The 18,397-nt window shown below is 38.2% G+C and overlaps 1 protein-coding gene across 1 annotated transcript in view; it reads right to left on the reverse strand.

Annotated features, from left to right (window-relative positions):
• Positions 1-18,397, reverse strand: part of lrp1aa (low density lipoprotein receptor-related protein 1Aa) — a 131,742-nt gene that overhangs the window by 12,368 nt on the left and 100,977 nt on the right. The window contains exons 56-76 of the mRNA XM_056735396.1: positions 16,730-16,920; positions 16,286-16,469; positions 15,062-15,147; positions 14,862-14,981; positions 13,955-14,142; positions 12,880-13,085; positions 11,454-11,642; positions 10,687-10,835; positions 10,265-10,358; positions 10,055-10,171; positions 9,832-9,951; positions 8,915-9,037; positions 8,650-8,775; positions 8,087-8,203; positions 5,356-5,462; positions 5,100-5,232; positions 3,994-4,116; positions 3,525-3,647; positions 1,437-1,574; positions 1,217-1,348; positions 760-879 (exon numbers count right to left, since the gene is read on the reverse strand). Coding sequence (XP_056591374.1) covers positions 760-879; positions 1,217-1,348; positions 1,437-1,574; positions 3,525-3,647; positions 3,994-4,116; positions 5,100-5,232; positions 5,356-5,462; positions 8,087-8,203; positions 8,650-8,775; positions 8,915-9,037; positions 9,832-9,951; positions 10,055-10,171; positions 10,265-10,358; positions 10,687-10,835; positions 11,454-11,642; positions 12,880-13,085; positions 13,955-14,142; positions 14,862-14,981; positions 15,062-15,147; positions 16,286-16,469; positions 16,730-16,920 — 2,886 coding nt within the window. The remainder of the gene's footprint in view (positions 1-759; positions 880-1,216; positions 1,349-1,436; positions 1,575-3,524; positions 3,648-3,993; positions 4,117-5,099; positions 5,233-5,355; positions 5,463-8,086; positions 8,204-8,649; positions 8,776-8,914; positions 9,038-9,831; positions 9,952-10,054; positions 10,172-10,264; positions 10,359-10,686; positions 10,836-11,453; positions 11,643-12,879; positions 13,086-13,954; positions 14,143-14,861; positions 14,982-15,061; positions 15,148-16,285; positions 16,470-16,729; positions 16,921-18,397) is intronic.

Here is an 18,397-nt window from a genome sequence, read left to right on the forward strand (position 1 = left end):
AACGTTGGGTGTGGAATGGATTGAAATGCCTAACAGACGAATCCAACATGTTTCCCACCCTTTAACTCATTCGCCGCCAGCCTTTTAAAAAAAGTTGCCAGCCTACGGCAGCGTTTTTATACATTTTCACCCAAATGTAATGCTCACAGTAAATTTTCTGTTAAGAATATATGGGCAAACAATATGTCAGATGAAAGAACAGAGTCTCAGCTTTTAAACAAAAGAAACCGTATTCTTCTATATTCATTTGTTCGTTTTTTATCTCTCCGTATATGAGGGTAGGTTTCTACAAAAATGCATTATTTTGATAATTAATGATTTTTGAAAAGATTCCGCCCAGATTCCACTCAGAACAACCATTAAAAACCGCTAAAACATATACGTTCTAGGTTCTGGGATTCTGTACTTTTTCCCAAAGGTGTGTAATAGCGCCCCCGCTGTACAACAGTACAAACACTGATTGCCGTGGTGGGGAACTGTGTTTATTTTATTGACCAGATAACTCGTCAATGGCGGTGAAAGATTTAAGTAAGGCTTAATGTCATTCTTTTTTAATACAATTCTTGAATACCTTATTCAGGCCTGTTTAATGAATTGATAAGATATTGATTTAAATTGTCCAAATTATTTAGATTAGACACACAAATTCGATTACGTTTTAAGCATTTGCCTGCACTGGGGCCCATCATTACTATGCTACGCCACGGACACGTTCTGAGCCATTTTGCAGTTATGGCGTATGAGTAGATTAAAACATACTGTCAGCTTTGCAGGTGTCATTGACTCTGGTGAAGAACCTGTAGCAGCTGCATTTGTGTGAACCCTTGGTGTTGTTACAGATGTGAGAACACACCCCAAACGTCTTGCACTCATTAGTATCTGTCAGAGAGAAGAAACACAACAACAACAACAACAATTCAGAAACACAACTGTGAGCAGCAGGATCTTAATCCAAACATTTTTCATTGCATATCTAAAAGTGTATTTAAAAATGTCTTAAAATGGATGACTTGGACTTAATAATGAAGGTAAAGCAGCCAATAGACAGGACCGGTTTAAACGCATCTCAGAGAGAGACCACAAGATATTGCTTGATAAAATCTGTGAAAATGGCTTCATATACTATTGCTTTTAACCCACTACATGCACAACCGATCCCTCAGAACCTGCTTGTGAAATGTCTCAGTCCAGTTACATTACAGTTAAATTTCGTTACCTGCGCAGGTCTGCTGCTGTGTTATCTGGAAGCCCGGCCTGCAGGAACAGAAGGAGTCGCTTCCGTTTAGCACACAGTGAGCCTCATCGGCACAGACGCTGCGATTCTGATGACATTCATTCAGACCCGAATCTATTCAGAGACACAGAGCACACACATACGCTTGAGTGTGTGCCAAAATAAGTGTTACGTTCACTCTCTGGCACACAGATAAGCTCACCTTTCTTGTTGCAGTTGATCTCATCAGAGCCGTAGTCCTCACAGTCATTGAAGAAATTGCAGCGGAGGTTTGCACTTATACACCTGCCGTTACTGCACATAAAGTCGTCCTTTCCACAGGGCGCAAGGGCTGGAGTTTCTGAGTGGAAACAGAGAATAATAAAAAAAAATGTCTGATAAGGTTTGAGTGGGTCATTCTGATCTCTTTAACATGATACTAAACTAAAGCCTGGCTCAGACTACAGGATTCTCGGCCAGATTTTACCCCGATTTTCCCTCCCGAGAATCTTTGGAAAAATCGGGCCCAGAAACGCGATCGGGCCCGAGAATCGGCCCAGATTATCACGTAATGTGAGGCGTTCACAGATCGAATCTTATACTCCCGATCTGCTCCGAGAGAAATCTTAGCCGCCCCGATCATATCAAACATGTTTGATATTTAGGATTGTAGATCGGGCTGATGACGTTGGTGCTTTCGCTACAGCCAATGAGAGACACATCGACAAGTGACGGAGGTAAAGCTTCTGCAAGGGTACGTTGTACAGCGGACATGGAGGATCGTCTTAATAATGTATCCTCAAAAATATACCACAACCGCACAGATAAGAACAAGAGCTGGGGAGAAGTCACGTCGGTTTTAAATGTACCGCGTAAATTAACTGCTAACGCGCAGCTTGTAGTACCGGTCAACAGATTGTTATTTATCTATATGCGCACATATAACATGTGTGTTTTTATCTTATAATCACATTGGCATTCATCTTAGTTCGGCAGCGACAATTGTTTTCTTCCGTTATTTATTAACATTAAACTTAACTGGCTCGCCTAAAGCACAGTCATAACTCCAGCCCTAGCAAAAAAGCATTATAGCATCACCTGCTTAAAATACGTCTCAACGGCTTTGGACTGACAGACAGAGAATCATTCAGAGAGCGACAAAGACACAGAATTACAGGATTGAATGTTACACACCTTGCTACAGTTTTGCTACAGTAACGTATAAATCCCTTACTTTTGAATTGCTACCGAAACATCTGCTTTTCACAGCGGATAAGCCGCAGTACAGTTAAACGGGTACAGTTACACACTCAAGACCTTTTGCATAGCCGCTGCATTTCCTTCATCTATCGTAGAAATACACTTTTTTCATAATAGGACAAATAAGTCACGTGAAATTACTGCGATGTCGCTTTGTTTACTTCTGTTTCCCGGTGAGATGACGTATATTATCCTGTATTTGGGTGTCTTAAAAATGTCTTTTGATGTGTTATTATGAAATAAAAAAATTCCAATCAATTAATTTTTATTTTTGCACTCGCTACATTTAGTCTTATTCATAAACACAACTTTACCCCCAACGTTTCTTCTCTAAACATTTCACATTCATAAATGCAAGTTTACAAAGGGCAAAGCTATTTTTGTAGTGCTTGAAAAAGAGATTTAAATGTAGATGTAATGCAAGGTTTAAGATTTTACATAAGAGAATCTGATAAGATTCTCTTTATGTGTGAGCTGCAACCAGAATTTCAAATCTGTCAGGATTTTAAAACTCCTGTAGTCTGAGCCAGGTTTAAGATTTTACATAAGAGAATCTGATAAGATTCTCCTTATGTGTGAGCTGCAACCAGATTTAAAATCTGTCAGGATTTTAAAACTCCTGTAGTCTGAGCCAGGCTTTAGGGATTTAGTGTGTAATGGAAAGTATGCGTTATATCATTTTCTAGCAATTTGTCTGTCCTTATTCATCATTACTATATTGCAGACTTTTTTTTTTATAAATTCATCTATTTATATAACGCCATTATACAACACAAGGTCACATTACAGAGACAAAAATAAACAGGAACACAATAAAACATTGAAAACCAAAACAAAACATGCCATAAAATAACATTTCATCTTTGTGACCAACGTTATTACAAAAACAGATACAGCTTTTGCTTTGTTATGTTTATTACCCTACTCAAGCTCAGTTCTCAAATGATTTATGAGCGAGGAAACCTTTTTACGGTGGTGTGGTAACATTCACTTGCGAACAATGTTGTTGAATGTAACAGCACTGTCAAAAAGATCATGCAAAGTTACTCACGGCAGTTCAGTTCATCGCTGTTATCTCCACAGTTGTCAACACCGTCACATTGTTTAGACACTGGCAGACACACTCGATTATTATGGCATCTGAACTGTCTGTTGGGAGGACAGTGGAATCTTCCTGGGAAACACAGAGATACATGTAAATTAAACATGAAATGTAAATATGTACAGTACAGGTTGATGTCATTAACATTTGACAATTTTCATTTTCATTTGTGTGTGAACATGTTTGAATTAATGCTACTTTTAATTCATTAGTTTTAGTGTTAGTTTAAAGCTGCAGTCAGGTACTTTTGCCTCTATACCATCATGCTAAAACATAAGAATGCAGGCTGCTTCAAGTACTTCACTTTGTGTGTATGTTACAGCCAAAGTATGTCAAAATTGCATGTGTCTGTTAAAAGTTCCAGGGAACTCTAAAAGATAAGAAAGTGATAATAAAGGCAAACAATAAGGGCACTTACTGCACTCTTCAGTGTTTTCATCAGAGTTATCTCCACAGTCATCCTCCCCATCACATTTCCAGCCCAGTGGTTTACACAGAGTGTTATTACACTGATACTCATCCAGGAGGCAGTATTGACCCACTGAAACATACACATACACAAACACACACACACACACACACACAACTGGGTAACTCATCTGTATTCATTCAAGCACAAGCGAACAGCAATTATCATGTGTCTGGGGTGTGTGAAACGCTTGGCAGCGTATCTTCGGAAAAGCCCCTGTGAATACTAAAATCCCCTCCAGAGAGTTTGATCCCTCTAATTAATACTGCAACCATTGATTCATGGCTAAAGCACTTGTTTAAAGGAACACTTCACGCCCCCAAAAAACATTGTATTCATTATTTACTCATTTGTGGTCGCATACGTTTATTCTAAGCTTGCGTGCTGCAGTTCTTACATCATTTTAGTTTACAAAAATTTAGTTTTTACAAAAATCTTTTCATTAAAATCAAATATTGACCTAAAGATTATTGGAGAAACTAACTCAATTAAAAATGTTAAGGTTTTCTCAAAAATAAAATGGAATAAGTTTAAAGTACTAAAATTATAATAATAAAGAAACTAAAATAAATCTTACATAGTAATAAAACAGGTAATTATAAAATGACAAAAGCTATAAAAATAAAAGCTATTTTAAAATATTAATAAAACTAAAAACAGAAATCAAAACTATAATAACTAATGCGCAAACACTTTAAAGTAGAATGGATTTTGATTGAAAGTGATATTGATGATATCATACCTCTGCATGATTGTTATAGTTGTGGTATGGACTCAACGATTCTCTTTATTATAAAACAATGAGTAAGACTTTATCTTTACAGTTACAGTGTGATCAGGCATTTAAAGACTACTTTATGTAGGAAGGGAAAACAGATGTTTGTTGTCTCTTAATCTGGACAAACATGTATGTACATAAGTAGCCAAATGTTGTATCACAAAGACCTGCCGTTTGGAACAACATGAACGTAATAGAACACTTTTCAGGTTTTCAGATGAATTATTCATTTAATATGGTAAATGGATTTCTGTCTGTTTGTGTGTATGTGTTTAACCTCCAGTGTCGCAGTTCTCCTCATCGCTGCCGTCCATGCAGTCCGCATCAGCATCGCACCTCCAGCGGAACGGGATGCAGTGATTGTTCTTACACTGAAACTGGTCATTATCACACTTCACATCACAGCCGTTCTGCGAAACACACACACACACACACAAAGGATTTCCCATTTATGAAGAGCACTATTATGAATGAGTGTTGTACTGCAACAGTTGTCACTAACCAACTGTCTGTGTGTGCGTGTTTGCGTGTACCTCATCAGATCCATCAGCGCAGTCATGGTCTCCATCACACTTCCATCGGCCAGCGATACAGCGACCGCTGGTGCAAGCAAACTCACTCTCAGAGCACTTCCTGGGCACTGCCACACAATTCATACACCTTAAATCTATCCTGCATTTCGTTACATTTAGAAAACAGGACAGAGTAATTTCATATAGTAAGCTTGGGGTTGTGAAAGGGTTAAGGTACCCAAAATGACAATTCTGTCAGCATTGTTTCCCTCATGGTGTTTCAAAGTTTAATGACTTTCTTTTCTCTGTAGAGTCAAATGGACTAACTTTTAATTGTTCATGTTTTAGTTGGATCTTGACAAGCTGTATGGTCACTTTGTGTGAGGAACAGCTGAAAAAGGACAAAGCTATCTTGTGACTTAAAACACACATAAGGTGTTGTCCTCATTCATTCATTCCATTTTGGAGCGTATGTTTCTATTTAAGTTCATTGGGTCTCATTCATGAAAAATTCTTAAATATATGAGTAAATTCTGAGTAATTTGCGCGTAAAACAGACCTTCCCGAAAACGTCAGATTTGATAGTAAAATGTGTATATGTTAATGAATGCCAATAACCCTACAGGGTGCGCACACTCATTCACAATTAGCATACTCCCTCCCTATGAATTACAGCTACGCATATTACGTATGAAATGCCGGACTTCATTCTCCGCTTTGGCTACATTATATTGCATAAATGCATAAGAGACTCATAGGCTATACTTACCAATAAATTAATCTATTAAACTCTGTCCACCAAAAGTTTTAAGCCAGCTAAAATAATAATATCTGGTGAACTTCTGAAAACAACCAGCTGGTGGCGCCTGAGAACGCTTTGGAGGCACTGCGCCGGAGATACGTTGGATGCTGTAATTTATAATATAGATTGGAAGGCTGTGTAAAAAAGGACAGTGACCAGCTATGCGTTTTACTCAAAGTTAAAAAGTAAAACATGATAAAAGACAGGGCAAAGAACTTGTGAAATATCATTATGGTACATAGTGAATCAAAATTCACGGACGTACATTTTTTGCTAAGCAATAACATTTTTGAAAATAGGAACATTTTCATGAATCTGTAAATTTACGTCAAAATGAATTTACGAATGATGTACACAAAATATCTTTCAGCTCGTGTTTCATGAATGGGGCCCATTGTGTGGAAAGGGGCAGAAGTAAAAATGTCATACAGGTTTCTAACAACATGAGATTGAGGAAACAGGAATAGCTACATTTTAAATATCATTTTGGGGAAAACTATATCTTTAAAGGTGTAGAGGTCAAACAGGAGGGACAGGGACAAAAAGATGTTCATGTGGCTGAATGCAGGCAACAAAACAAACAAAAAAAGAAATACTGGTCAAAAACTGCAGGAATAAATGTCTAAGTAGCAAGCTGCTGAGTATTACTGTCACTGTCAGGTACACAAATATTTAGTTTTAACCAATTTTGATAAAACACACTACCTTACTCAAAAAGGCACTCAAAAGGAGACAGTTGACTGAATTTGTTTGAAATAATAATAATATTATGCTACTTAATATATGAAACGAAAATAAAGATGAATATGTTCATTTGTCAATGACATCTTGTACGCATACAGCCGCAGAAAAGATTAAGAGACCATTCCAAATATTAATGTAGGCTAATCATCATTTCAAGATGTATTGTGGTCATTCGAGTCAATTGTCTGTTGAATTTCAACAACATCAAACCTCCAGAGTGACATAAAATCATCCAACAGCAACGTGAAAGACTAAAATTCAGGTTATCACATAAAAAATGATTGTTGAACTTTTCCTTAATACATGTACAATGTTAATGTAGTATCGCTTAAAAGTGAATATGAACTTATTTTTTTTAGATCTGAAAAAATACGGAGCACCTTTTCTGTTACTTGAATTGAATAAAATTTTGGCCTGTGTTGAGTTTTATTTTCTGCAAATACATGCAAACAGAAGAAATATTTTTCATATAATTTTGGGATGAATATTGTAAGTATTTCACAGAATAAAACAAAAATGATTGTTTACCTAAACACATACCTATATTAAGAAAAACTGAAAATAGTTTTGAAATAGTCTTGTTTTTTTTCTGCAGCTGACTGCAATTCATACTGTATCTGCTGCATAATTTAAAATCTACCATTTGTTTAAATGTGTGCCAGCCCATAGATGCCTTCTTTGTAGTCAAGATTTCTTTTGGATGTTTAACAAAAAGCACATCAAATTCACAAGCTTCTCATTAATATCATCAGCAAGCTGCCACTGACAGAGTTAAAGTGAAATATGGAGGGTTCGTAAAGAAAAACCTACCTCTAACTCACATCAATGTGCCATCAGTGTTAAATCAAGAATAAACACAAGATGTAGACAGGTGAACGACCCGAACAAATGAAAACGTGCATGAATGAAAAATGACATTTACCTTCAATAACAATGTCATTATATCCAAATAACTGTTAATGATAGTCAACCAATTTCCTTTCATATCACTAAACTCTATTAATATGTACAAACGAATGGGACTAAAAGCAGAAAAAGGCTTCTTGTTCCTGTAAGTTACTGTATTACTACCAGGCACAGTAAGAGTTTTAATGCGCTACATCTGTCTGGATGTGTTTCTTTAAGCGGCCTGGAGTCTGTTTTGGAGCCATTGGGTCTCAGTGCTCATATGTAACGTGTCATGTGCAGCCGGGCGTGTAAACTCACAACACTTGTCCTCGTCTGAGTTGTCGCCGCAGTCGTTGTCATAGTCACACTGCCACCGGCCAGGCACACATCGGTTGTTTCTACAGCGGAACTGATACGGCTCACACGTCCTCTCATCTAGATGTCACAAAAAATTCACGTCCAGTGACCCCCAAAAAAGATATAGACTATTTACTTTGACACATCTTGTTTTTCCTATTTTTGTCAAATAAATGCCATTTGATTCAACATTTTTATGTAAGCAATGATAAATTCTTAGCTTCTGTCAGAGCATTGCATATGATTTTAAGGATGGACAGAGGACTTTTCTCTGTAAGGTCCACCCTGTTTCAAAAACAGCATATGCTGGTTAGGTAGGTTTTGAAGCCTGGTATCTGCTTCGTGCTGATTTAAGCTGGTCATGTGCAGCTCAGGACCAGCTACCATGCTTCAAAACCTACCAGACCAGCATATGCTGTTCTTTTAACAGGGTGGACCTTACAGTTTTCTCATAATTCTGCTAAATACTGCTGTATTAATAGCATTCAAGACTGTGAAGATGTTTCATGGTTGTATGTACACACCACACTCCTCTTTGGGTTCATCTGAAGAGTCGCCACAGTCGTCTTCTCCGTCGCATTTCCAGCGAGCTGGGATACAGCGGCCAGAATCTTTACAGCGAAACTCATCCACACCACAGGTCATTTGAGCTACACAGAGACAGAGTAAAGTTATGAACGCATATAATATTCACTGCTGTGTTTCAGTGCCAGAGTATGACAGAGTTCATGATGAGAGAATGAAGTGAAACAACGGCTGAATGTCAAATCATGTTACTGATAAACTCACTGCAGTTGGCGGGTTCATCAGATCCATCCACGCAGTCATTGTCGCGGTCACACACCCACACCCGCGGGATACAGCGCTTGGTTATAGAGCATTGGAACTGGTTGGGTGCACACGTCACCTCCGCTGCATACACAAATAAACATGTTATACTCCAATCACATTCTCCACAAAAGATCTCACGTGTAACACAGGACCCAATGTATGCATGGCAAATACACTACTGAGGAGTAAACAATGGCAAACAATAAAAAATATCTATTGTCTGCATCACTTCGGCCTGTTCCGAGGTCTTCACTTTAAATATTAACTCTTTGTCGTATATATAAACAGCATCAATATCAAGAATATGAACAGTGATAGTACAGATTGTAAGTCTTGTTCTCCTCAAAATCTTTTCCACTTTTATGCCTTTGGCTTAAAATAATCATAATAAAGAGGGTTTCAAAGCAACACAATAAACAAATGCTAGTGAACATGCACACGTTCGTGGAATCCCCTCAACTTCCGGTACACATTCACAAACGCAGAGTGCCTGTAGATTATTTATGATAACCCAGAAGAACCGTTACATTGTCGCTCCAATATTTTGAATGTAGACTGCAATATCAGGCTCAACCACTAGATGTCAGTGTACCATACTGCTTCTTTACAGGACCCATTCAACAAATTATTAATACAATTATTATATAATAAAATAATAACAAACATTAGAATATAAGCAGTAATATTATTAAACACTAGCCAAACACAAACTGGAAGTTCACTGCACTCCAGACATGTGTGTCTGATGAAAGTCTTCTTTTCTAAGAGTACGCAAACACAAATGCATTGTGCAACAAGCACAAATGATGTTTCTGATCTAAAGCACTTCACAAATAAAATGAAAAAGTTCAGAAAAGTAATGTAAACCAGCTCACGGCAGTCTTTCTCGTCCTCTCCCTCGCCGCAATTGTCCTGACCATTACAGCGGAATATTCCTGGAATACAGCGACTAGGACTGGTGCATTTGAACTGACTGGGCAGACACACGTGGATATCTGCAAGGAACACACAAACATAAACAATGCAAAAAGTCACTTTTTGCCTGCTTCAGTCAGCTGATGGAATGTAATATTCTTAGTCTGAAGTTGTGAAATGTACCGCAGTTGGCCTCATCAGAGTTGTCCTGGCAGTCGTTGTCTCCATCACAGATGTACGCTGGGTTTGTGCAGATGCCAGTGCCGCACTGGAACTGACCAGGTCTGCATTTAAACTCAGCTGTTAAACACACAGAACCACAGACATGCTTGAAACACTGCTCTCAGATGCCCATACTGATGATGAGAGACTGAGGACATCCCCACAACTCACGGCAGTCTGCGGGCTCGTCGGATCGGTCGCCACAGTCGTCTTCTGTGTCGCACTTCCACCAGAAGGGGATACACTTGTCGTTTTTGCAGACAAACTGATGACAAATGGTAAACAATACATTTTTTTAGTTAGTCTGACTGGGGTTAAGATCTCCATTATCTGGCTTGATGAAAAAATCAAATGGACCTAATTCGCTAGTTGCACAAGATGGCGCAGGTGAGCTTTTGGGATGCCGACCCCGACGTCGCAAAAGCTTACCAATGCGATCTTGTGCAGCTAGCCATTTAATTTTTTTCCTTCTTTATTGAGACATTACATTTAAAATGTACACATCTGCTAAAATGTTCATTTTATCAATATTTACCAGCACTTTAGATACTTCAAGTTAGTGGGCTTTTTCTGTAGTTGTTTATTGTATGTACCTGACTGGCGGTGCAGTTGGACATGCACTGTCTCCCATCAGCAGCCAGGTAGAAGTTTGTGGGGCAGGCACATTTATAACCTCCACCCGGTGACAGCAGACACAAGTTACTGCATCCACCATTGTCTGTCTGACACGGGTGATTCGTGACTACGACAAGAGACAACATTTCAAATGAAATAAAACGTGTGGATAACACGCAATCACATGGTCTGAATAGGAGTGTGTAAAAAGATGCATCTCTCGTTCATATAGACGGTTTCAAAGCAACAATACCAACAATCGTCCGGAAACCATACGGTTTCTTTGCATGCGACTAAACAACAGGACCCTTTCAACAAATAGTTTATTTAATAAAATGAATGTCCTATTGGGCAATTCATCTGTGCTGAAATAGTGGGATTATAACAACTAGTCCTTTTAAGCGAATCTGAAACATTAAAGAAAATTAAACGAATCGTTTATAACTATTTAAATTATAACTATACACTGTATATTTGATTTAATATAAATAGTTATATTATTAGACACTAGCCAAACACAGAGCGGAAGTTAACTGAAGTCCTGGCCTGCACGTCCAATGAAACGGTCTATAAATCTATAAATGTCAATCGTACAAAACCTTAACCTAACCATCACTGGTGTGAAAGCAGATTGGACATCACTAAACTGCACGAATGACATGTTGAAGGAAATATACAAAGGAGCCATTTAGTAAAGAAAGTAAAGCATTGTCATGAGATTTCGTTGGTGTGCTTGTGTCCTGACCCTCAGGTTGTCTGTAGGGGTGGTAGATGTGGACGTCCATGGGTCTGTGCAGGGTGCTGATCAGCATGGTCTTGTTGGTCCCGAGGGTCTTGTGAGCTCTGTTGATGGATTTGGTCTCCCAGTCCGTCCAGTAGATGTACTCCTCAAACAACGTCATGGCAAAGATGTGAGGAATGTCCTGAGTCAAAACTGCATAACAAAGACCAGAATAAACAACTAAACAAGCATATCTAACAAACAGCAGAAATAGCATTGCAATAACAGCATCATGGGTTCATTTCCCAGGAATCATACCAGGCATATATTTTAAATGAAAAACAAAAGAATGAAACTTTTGATTGAATTTTAATGGACACGTTCGACGCGATCCCATTTTTCAACCTTAAGTTTGGTGTGTAATGTTGCTGTTAGAGCATAAATAAGAACTGCAAAAGGATAAAGCTCAAAGTTCAGTGCCACGCAAGATATTGTCTTTAACAGAATTCGCTTTTCAAGGACAATAGAGAATGGCTGGATCGACTACAGCCCTCTACTTCCTGGGTACATGACGTCAGTATTCCGAGTGCTTTTAGTAACCTCCGCCAAAAGGAATACGCCTAAAAATGGGTGAGGCCTTCCTTAGAGAAGAGGAAGACCCGCTGGAGTAGTGTTTGGTTATCAGAAATTGTAAACATTTAAATTAGCTACACGCTTAACTTTCACTTTCATCACAGTCCTATAGCTGGAAGTAAGAATTCAGCTACACACATTCTAAGATAACCAACAGTAAAATAACAGCTTCCATGACTTTAACATCGGCTGTGAAAGCTGTTCTGTGAAACACACTGATATTGTGTGTGTGTGCGCATACCTCTGTCTAAACACTTCAATGAAATGTCATATGAAGTCCTACTTGCAGTCTCCTAGTCAATCTTGCTTGTTTTATTATCCAACTCTGTTATTAGTGATAACCGGTCTGACGCCATTTGGTCAGAGTGTCGTTTCCCTCTGCATAGTAGAAAAAACGTGATCTCTAACAAAGATTGACGTTTGCATATGCACTAGCAGACCTCAGTTAAACTTCGATCCATCCAGATGTTTTTAACTGATGAATTAAGGTTGACATCTTCACACACACACTCTAAGCGGGGAACCAATCACGACAGACCTGGTCAGCTTTACAAGTCAGAGGCGGGACTTTTAAGAAACCGAAAGAAATCCAGTCATTTCGTGAGAAAAGAGACGGCGGTGGACAATATAATTGAAATATGTTACATAACAACGTTTTTTTGAAACTAGAAACAAGAACATCCATTATTAAACACCCAAAGAAACACAGCCAAAGCTTCGAAAACAGGGAGAAAACAGGGCCTTTAAAAAGGAACAAAGAGGCGATATGGTGATTGTTTTTAATAAGCTGTTTGCTGAACACTCTCTGTTTCCTCACCCCTGTGTCTGTTGGACCCATCTAAGCTAGAGAATTCGATGTAGTCCTCTCTGGCGTCGGCCCAGTAGATTCGGTCATTGATGAAGTCTAGAGTGAGTCCGTTGGGCCAGGTTATCTTGTCCTGTATGATCACGCTTCTGTTGGTGCCGTCCATCCCAATGCGTCCGATATGAGGATTATCACCCCAGTCTGACCAGTACAGATATCTGACAGCGAGAAAAATCAGCGTCAACCACACACAGATTCAGGGTGAACATAAAATTGAAGATGAACCACTACGTCACAATTTCAGAGACAAAATGACCACACAATAAAATAGAGAATGATATAGTTCCGTGATATAGAAATCCACATGATTCCTATTTATTAAAACCGTTTCAAATCAAGTCACAAATAAGCCTCAACATCATGTTTTCTAAATGTCGATGTCGCAGAATGACTGCGTTTTCATTTAATGATGTTATGCTATTAAATTGTATTTTGATTCTTCTCGCGATAAGTCATTCTGGCCAAACTTCTTCTTTGTACGTTTAATGGCAGGTTGCAAACAAACTTTAGTGCATAGTGTCACCTACTGTGATGTATTCCTCATATATTGTCATATAACCTTACTGTTCTAATAAATCTCCATACTGCACTCATTCGTTTCTCTGTATTTGGGCCACCATGTAAGATAGTACATAATACAGGCGTGAGAACTTTTTTGAGATACATGGGTGTTTTTGTGAGATTGACGTTGTTTCCATTGGTCGTATTTTCAATGCACTATTTCAATTTGTGACAAACAACAGAAAATATAAAATCACTTCAAAGCATATATATACCAGGACACATTCATCTATTCTCAAAACAATAACGTCATTGTACCCAAACATTTCAAATTTATTATTATTAATATTTATTTGTTACTGCTCAGCTTTAAAACATGTAAGCTTTGTTTTAAATTGTATTCTAGCTTCATTATTTTGCTTTTATCAATTGATGAATGTCTAAACTTTCATCATAATAGCATTTCAAACAAAAAAAGAAAATCTCATCAATAACAGAAAAGATGTCTATAGCTGTCACTGTTTACCCATTACGGACATCCACAGCTACGGCTCTCGGTTCCCGCAGTCCAGTGTTGACCAACACAGTTCTGTATGCTCCGTTCAACTTGGATACCTCGATAGTGTCTCGTCCTTTATCACACCAGTACAGATTTCCACCCACCCAATCAACAGCCACACCATCAGGGTTACTGAGAGATGTGCGGTGAAGAACCTGACAGACAAAAATAAGTATGTAAAACCACATTATCTTAGACAGGCGCAGGATCCCTGCGTATAGAATAAAAGACGAGAGATCTGCACACTGGTAAATTTCCTTTATTTACACTCACCTAAAGGATTATTAGGAACACCTGTTCAATTTCTCATTAATGCAATTATGGTGGTGGTGTAATGGTGTGGGGGATGTTTTCTTGGCACACGTTAGGCCCCTTAGTGCCAACTGGGCATGGTTTAAATGCCACGGCCTACCTGAACATTGTTTCTGACTATGTCCATCCCTTTATGACCACCATGTACCCATCCTCGGATAATGCACCATGTCACAAAGCTCGAATCATTTCAAATTGGTTTCTTGAACATGACAATGAGTTCACTGTACTAAAATGGCACCCACAGTCACCAGATCTCAACCCAATAGAGAATCTTTGGGATGTGGTGGAACGGGAGCTTCGTGCATCCCACAGATCTCCATCAACTTCAAGATTCTATCCTATCAATATGGGCCAACATTTCTAAAGAATGCTTTCAGCACCTTGTTGAATCAGTGCCACGTAGGCGAAAGGGGGTCAAACACAGTATTAGTATGGTGTTCCTAATAATCCTTTAGGTGAGTGTATGTGAGATAAACCGCCAACATTGTCAAACAGCCAATCCAATGTTAAACGATATAGAACAATTTGATGAAATATTTCGATCAGTTACATTTGTTACCTGCACATTGCTGCCATTGATGTGCATGCGTCGTATCATGCTGCCTTGAGTCGTCACATCCGTCCAGTAGATCATCTGCTGCCGATAGTCGAAATCTAAAGCAACAGCGTTGTTCAAACCCTAGAAATAAAGAACATGCAAAAACTATTACATGAGAAAGTAAAAAGGTGCATCTTGTTGTAGCGAAAAAAAAAACATACCTGTTTTATAAGAGTGTAGTTTGTACCATCCAGGCTGAGCTTCCTCAAGTAGTAACGGTTGGCAAAGATAAGGAACGGCTCCTCGTCTATACAAAACAGACAATAAAGAAACTCTTATTAAGTAAATGAGCACCCAGAGACTATACAATTACATTGAATTCTTCTGCCATTCTCAATAAAAAACAGATACTTGACAGAAACATCTTGCAGCACCTTAAAAGAAGTAGGTTTAAGACAAGGTTTAAGACTAGTCCCAGAATAAAATGAAAGTTTGAGCTGTCTTAACTCAAAATAAATTGCCCTAACATATGTTAAAACTATTCATTGCCATGTTTTTTTTCAAGATGCACACCAGTAATGTTTTATTGAAGGCATTTTATTAAAAGTGACTTAAATAGCCTAATTTTACTAAGGCTAACACAGTGTCTACACTGGATGCAGCTTGATGCGATGCGACTAGAGACAATAGAACGCCTTAAAACCCATTAGAATTAAAAATAAATTGTTCACACCGGACATGGAGCGATGCGGCGTAAAGATCCCATTAGAAAAAAAGCACGTCGCATTGCAGTGTAGACACTGTGCTAAGATAAGCCTTGTCTGTGCAACCGGCCCTAAGAGTTTTGATACAAGCATTTGGATAAACGAAAATGATTAACATTATTTTTTCAATTATTGTGGATAAATAAAATGTGCATAATAAAAGTGTGTATTAAAACGTAGAAAGTAACATTTCGTTTTTTTCTGCTGGCTTAAAGTGATAGTGTACCCAAAATAGAAAATTCTCATCATTTACTCACCCTCTTGTCATTTCAAACCTTTTTGACTCTCTTTCTTCCGCAAAACATAAAAGAAGATATTTTGAAGAAAGTTGGTCAACGAACAGCATAGCCCCCATTCACTTCTATCGTATGGACACAAAGTGAATTGGGGCTAGTTGCCAACATTCTGCAAAATATCTTCTTTTGTGCTCTGCGGAAGAAAGAAAGTCGTACATGCTTGAAATGACAATAAGGTGAGTAAATGATGACATCATTTTACATAATTTTATTGGAGCACTAATGGCACATTCAATTAAACAACAGCAAGTATGTGCACATACTGTATACCATCAAATACCAAAAAATAGGAAGAAAGCATGTTGTATACACATTTTGATAAATGGACAAGTGATTCATAATGTTGTTTAATAGACTGTCCATAATACGAGTAGTCAGACTGTACCCGAGGTAGACTTGCAGACGGTGGGGTCAGTAGGGCTGAGCTGAAAGCCGTCCACACACACACAGCGGAAACTGCCGTGTGTGTTAATGCAGTGCTGTGTGCAGGGATATGTGCTGGAACACTCGTCTACATCCACACACGTCTTCCCATCATCCTTCAATCTGAAGCCAGGGTGACACCTGCACTGGAGACACAAATCAAAAAAGACATGAGTATCAGGTGCCAGTGTGTCTTGATATATAAGTCATAAGCATGTTTCATGTTGTCATGTACACCATTTATTATTATCAAACACAATTGAAAGAAACTATGGATACAGAAAACCATTGAAAAGAAAAGTAATTTACTGCTGTACATGATTAGGGGACTAATAAAACTAGTGAGAGGGGAAAAGGGCCCAAATGGGCCATTGGACACTTCTAAACATGATTCAGACATGATTACCTTAAAGCCGATCTTCAGGTCCTCACAGAGCTGAGAGCAGCCGCTCAGTTTACTGTTCACACATTCATCAATGAAGCAGTTGAGTTCATCCGTACCATCTCCACAGTCATCATTGCGATTGCACAGTAACGTCTCATTAATGCATCGACCGTTTCCACATGCATATGCTGTATCATTACAGATTTTTTCTGCTTGAAGAATAAAGAGAGGAAAAACGTTAAATGCATTTACTGATTCGTGAATTTGTGATGAATTAACAATAAATGTACTCTGGCGCGCAACATTTTGACCAAAGTTTCATTGATTGCATCAGGATAATGGAAAACAAAGCTGAAGTTGTGCAGGAGCTGTTGTGATAGTCTTATATGTACAATATATTTGAGATACCATTTATACATCTCAAATTATCATAGGGATCCAGCAACGAATCTACTCCTCAGTGGCAGATTCCTCTTCCGGGGGTTCAGGGATGCAAAGCTCTTCAAAACATGTATTCAGCCCCAGGGAATATACAGGAATCATGGAGCTAAATTCAGTACTCATTAAGACCTCTTTTAAGAATATTTAATACATTTTAAGACCTAATTGCAACTTAGTTTGTGATAACTTCTTATTAATGCAACATAATTCAGAAGGGTGGGAACAAAGCACAAGATAATTAATTGAGTGTCTAATCCAATGCAATGGTTTTTTAGAAAGACAAACCAGCTTTGTTGCTAACACTTAGCATGTGGGACGGGACAGTGTTGATCCCCGTCGAGGCTACGCTAATCACCTTCTAACACAGAGCAGTACACCTCACAGTTATTTCAAGAGACGGCCCTCAGCCAGGGTTCCAACTTTTTATCCTCCAACCATTTGAATGAAAACTTGCATTTCCCCATTAGTCAACGATGCTGTTTAACAACAGGTTGTAAATGGACCTCCCACTATTCGCCTATGCTATAATTCAGTTCAGGCAAACTTTAGCGTATGACCTCTTTGGACAAGTATGAAAAGATGATACACCATTTAAACATTGGAAAATGTAATTTAAGAATTTTAATACCATTTAAGGGCCTTAACTTCTCTTAATTAATTTATCAACATTTAATATTTTTTAAGACCCCACGGACACCCTGTAGCCCGTCATGTATGTGGCACGTCATGTCAAAATATGTGTTCGCCACGTCATGTGCACCTAATGTGTATGGCGCATCAGGTCAAAATACATGCCTGCTGTAGACGCGTCGAAAGGGTTTATGATAAAAGATAAAAAATTGATATGTCTATACGTTGCCTCACAAATAAACTAAAATAAGTTTAAAGAGAAAATAGAAAAAATAAGAATAATCAAAAATGAAAATAAAATATTATAAAATGAATCAATCTTATATAGCTTTATTAACAAATAAAATGACAAAATGATGTACCAAAATTGCTAAAACTAAACTTAAAATTACTTAAAACTAAGATTAACCTAAAATCTTAAAATAAAGGGCTAATTTAAAATATTAATCAAACTAAATTTAAAACTATAATAAATCAGATTTTGACATGATGCGCGATGCACATGGGTTCACATGACGCACCAAACACATATTTTACATTCCTGCGCCCCCGGAAGAGGAGTCACCGACCGAACTTTATAAACAAAACTTGGCCTGTGAACATTAGTAAATTAATATG

The sequence above is a fragment of the Triplophysa dalaica genome, chromosome 21 (assembly GCF_015846415.1).
Source record: "Triplophysa dalaica isolate WHDGS20190420 chromosome 21, ASM1584641v1, whole genome shotgun sequence".
NCBI classification, from domain to species: Eukaryota; Metazoa; Chordata; class Actinopteri; order Cypriniformes; family Nemacheilidae; genus Triplophysa; species Triplophysa dalaica.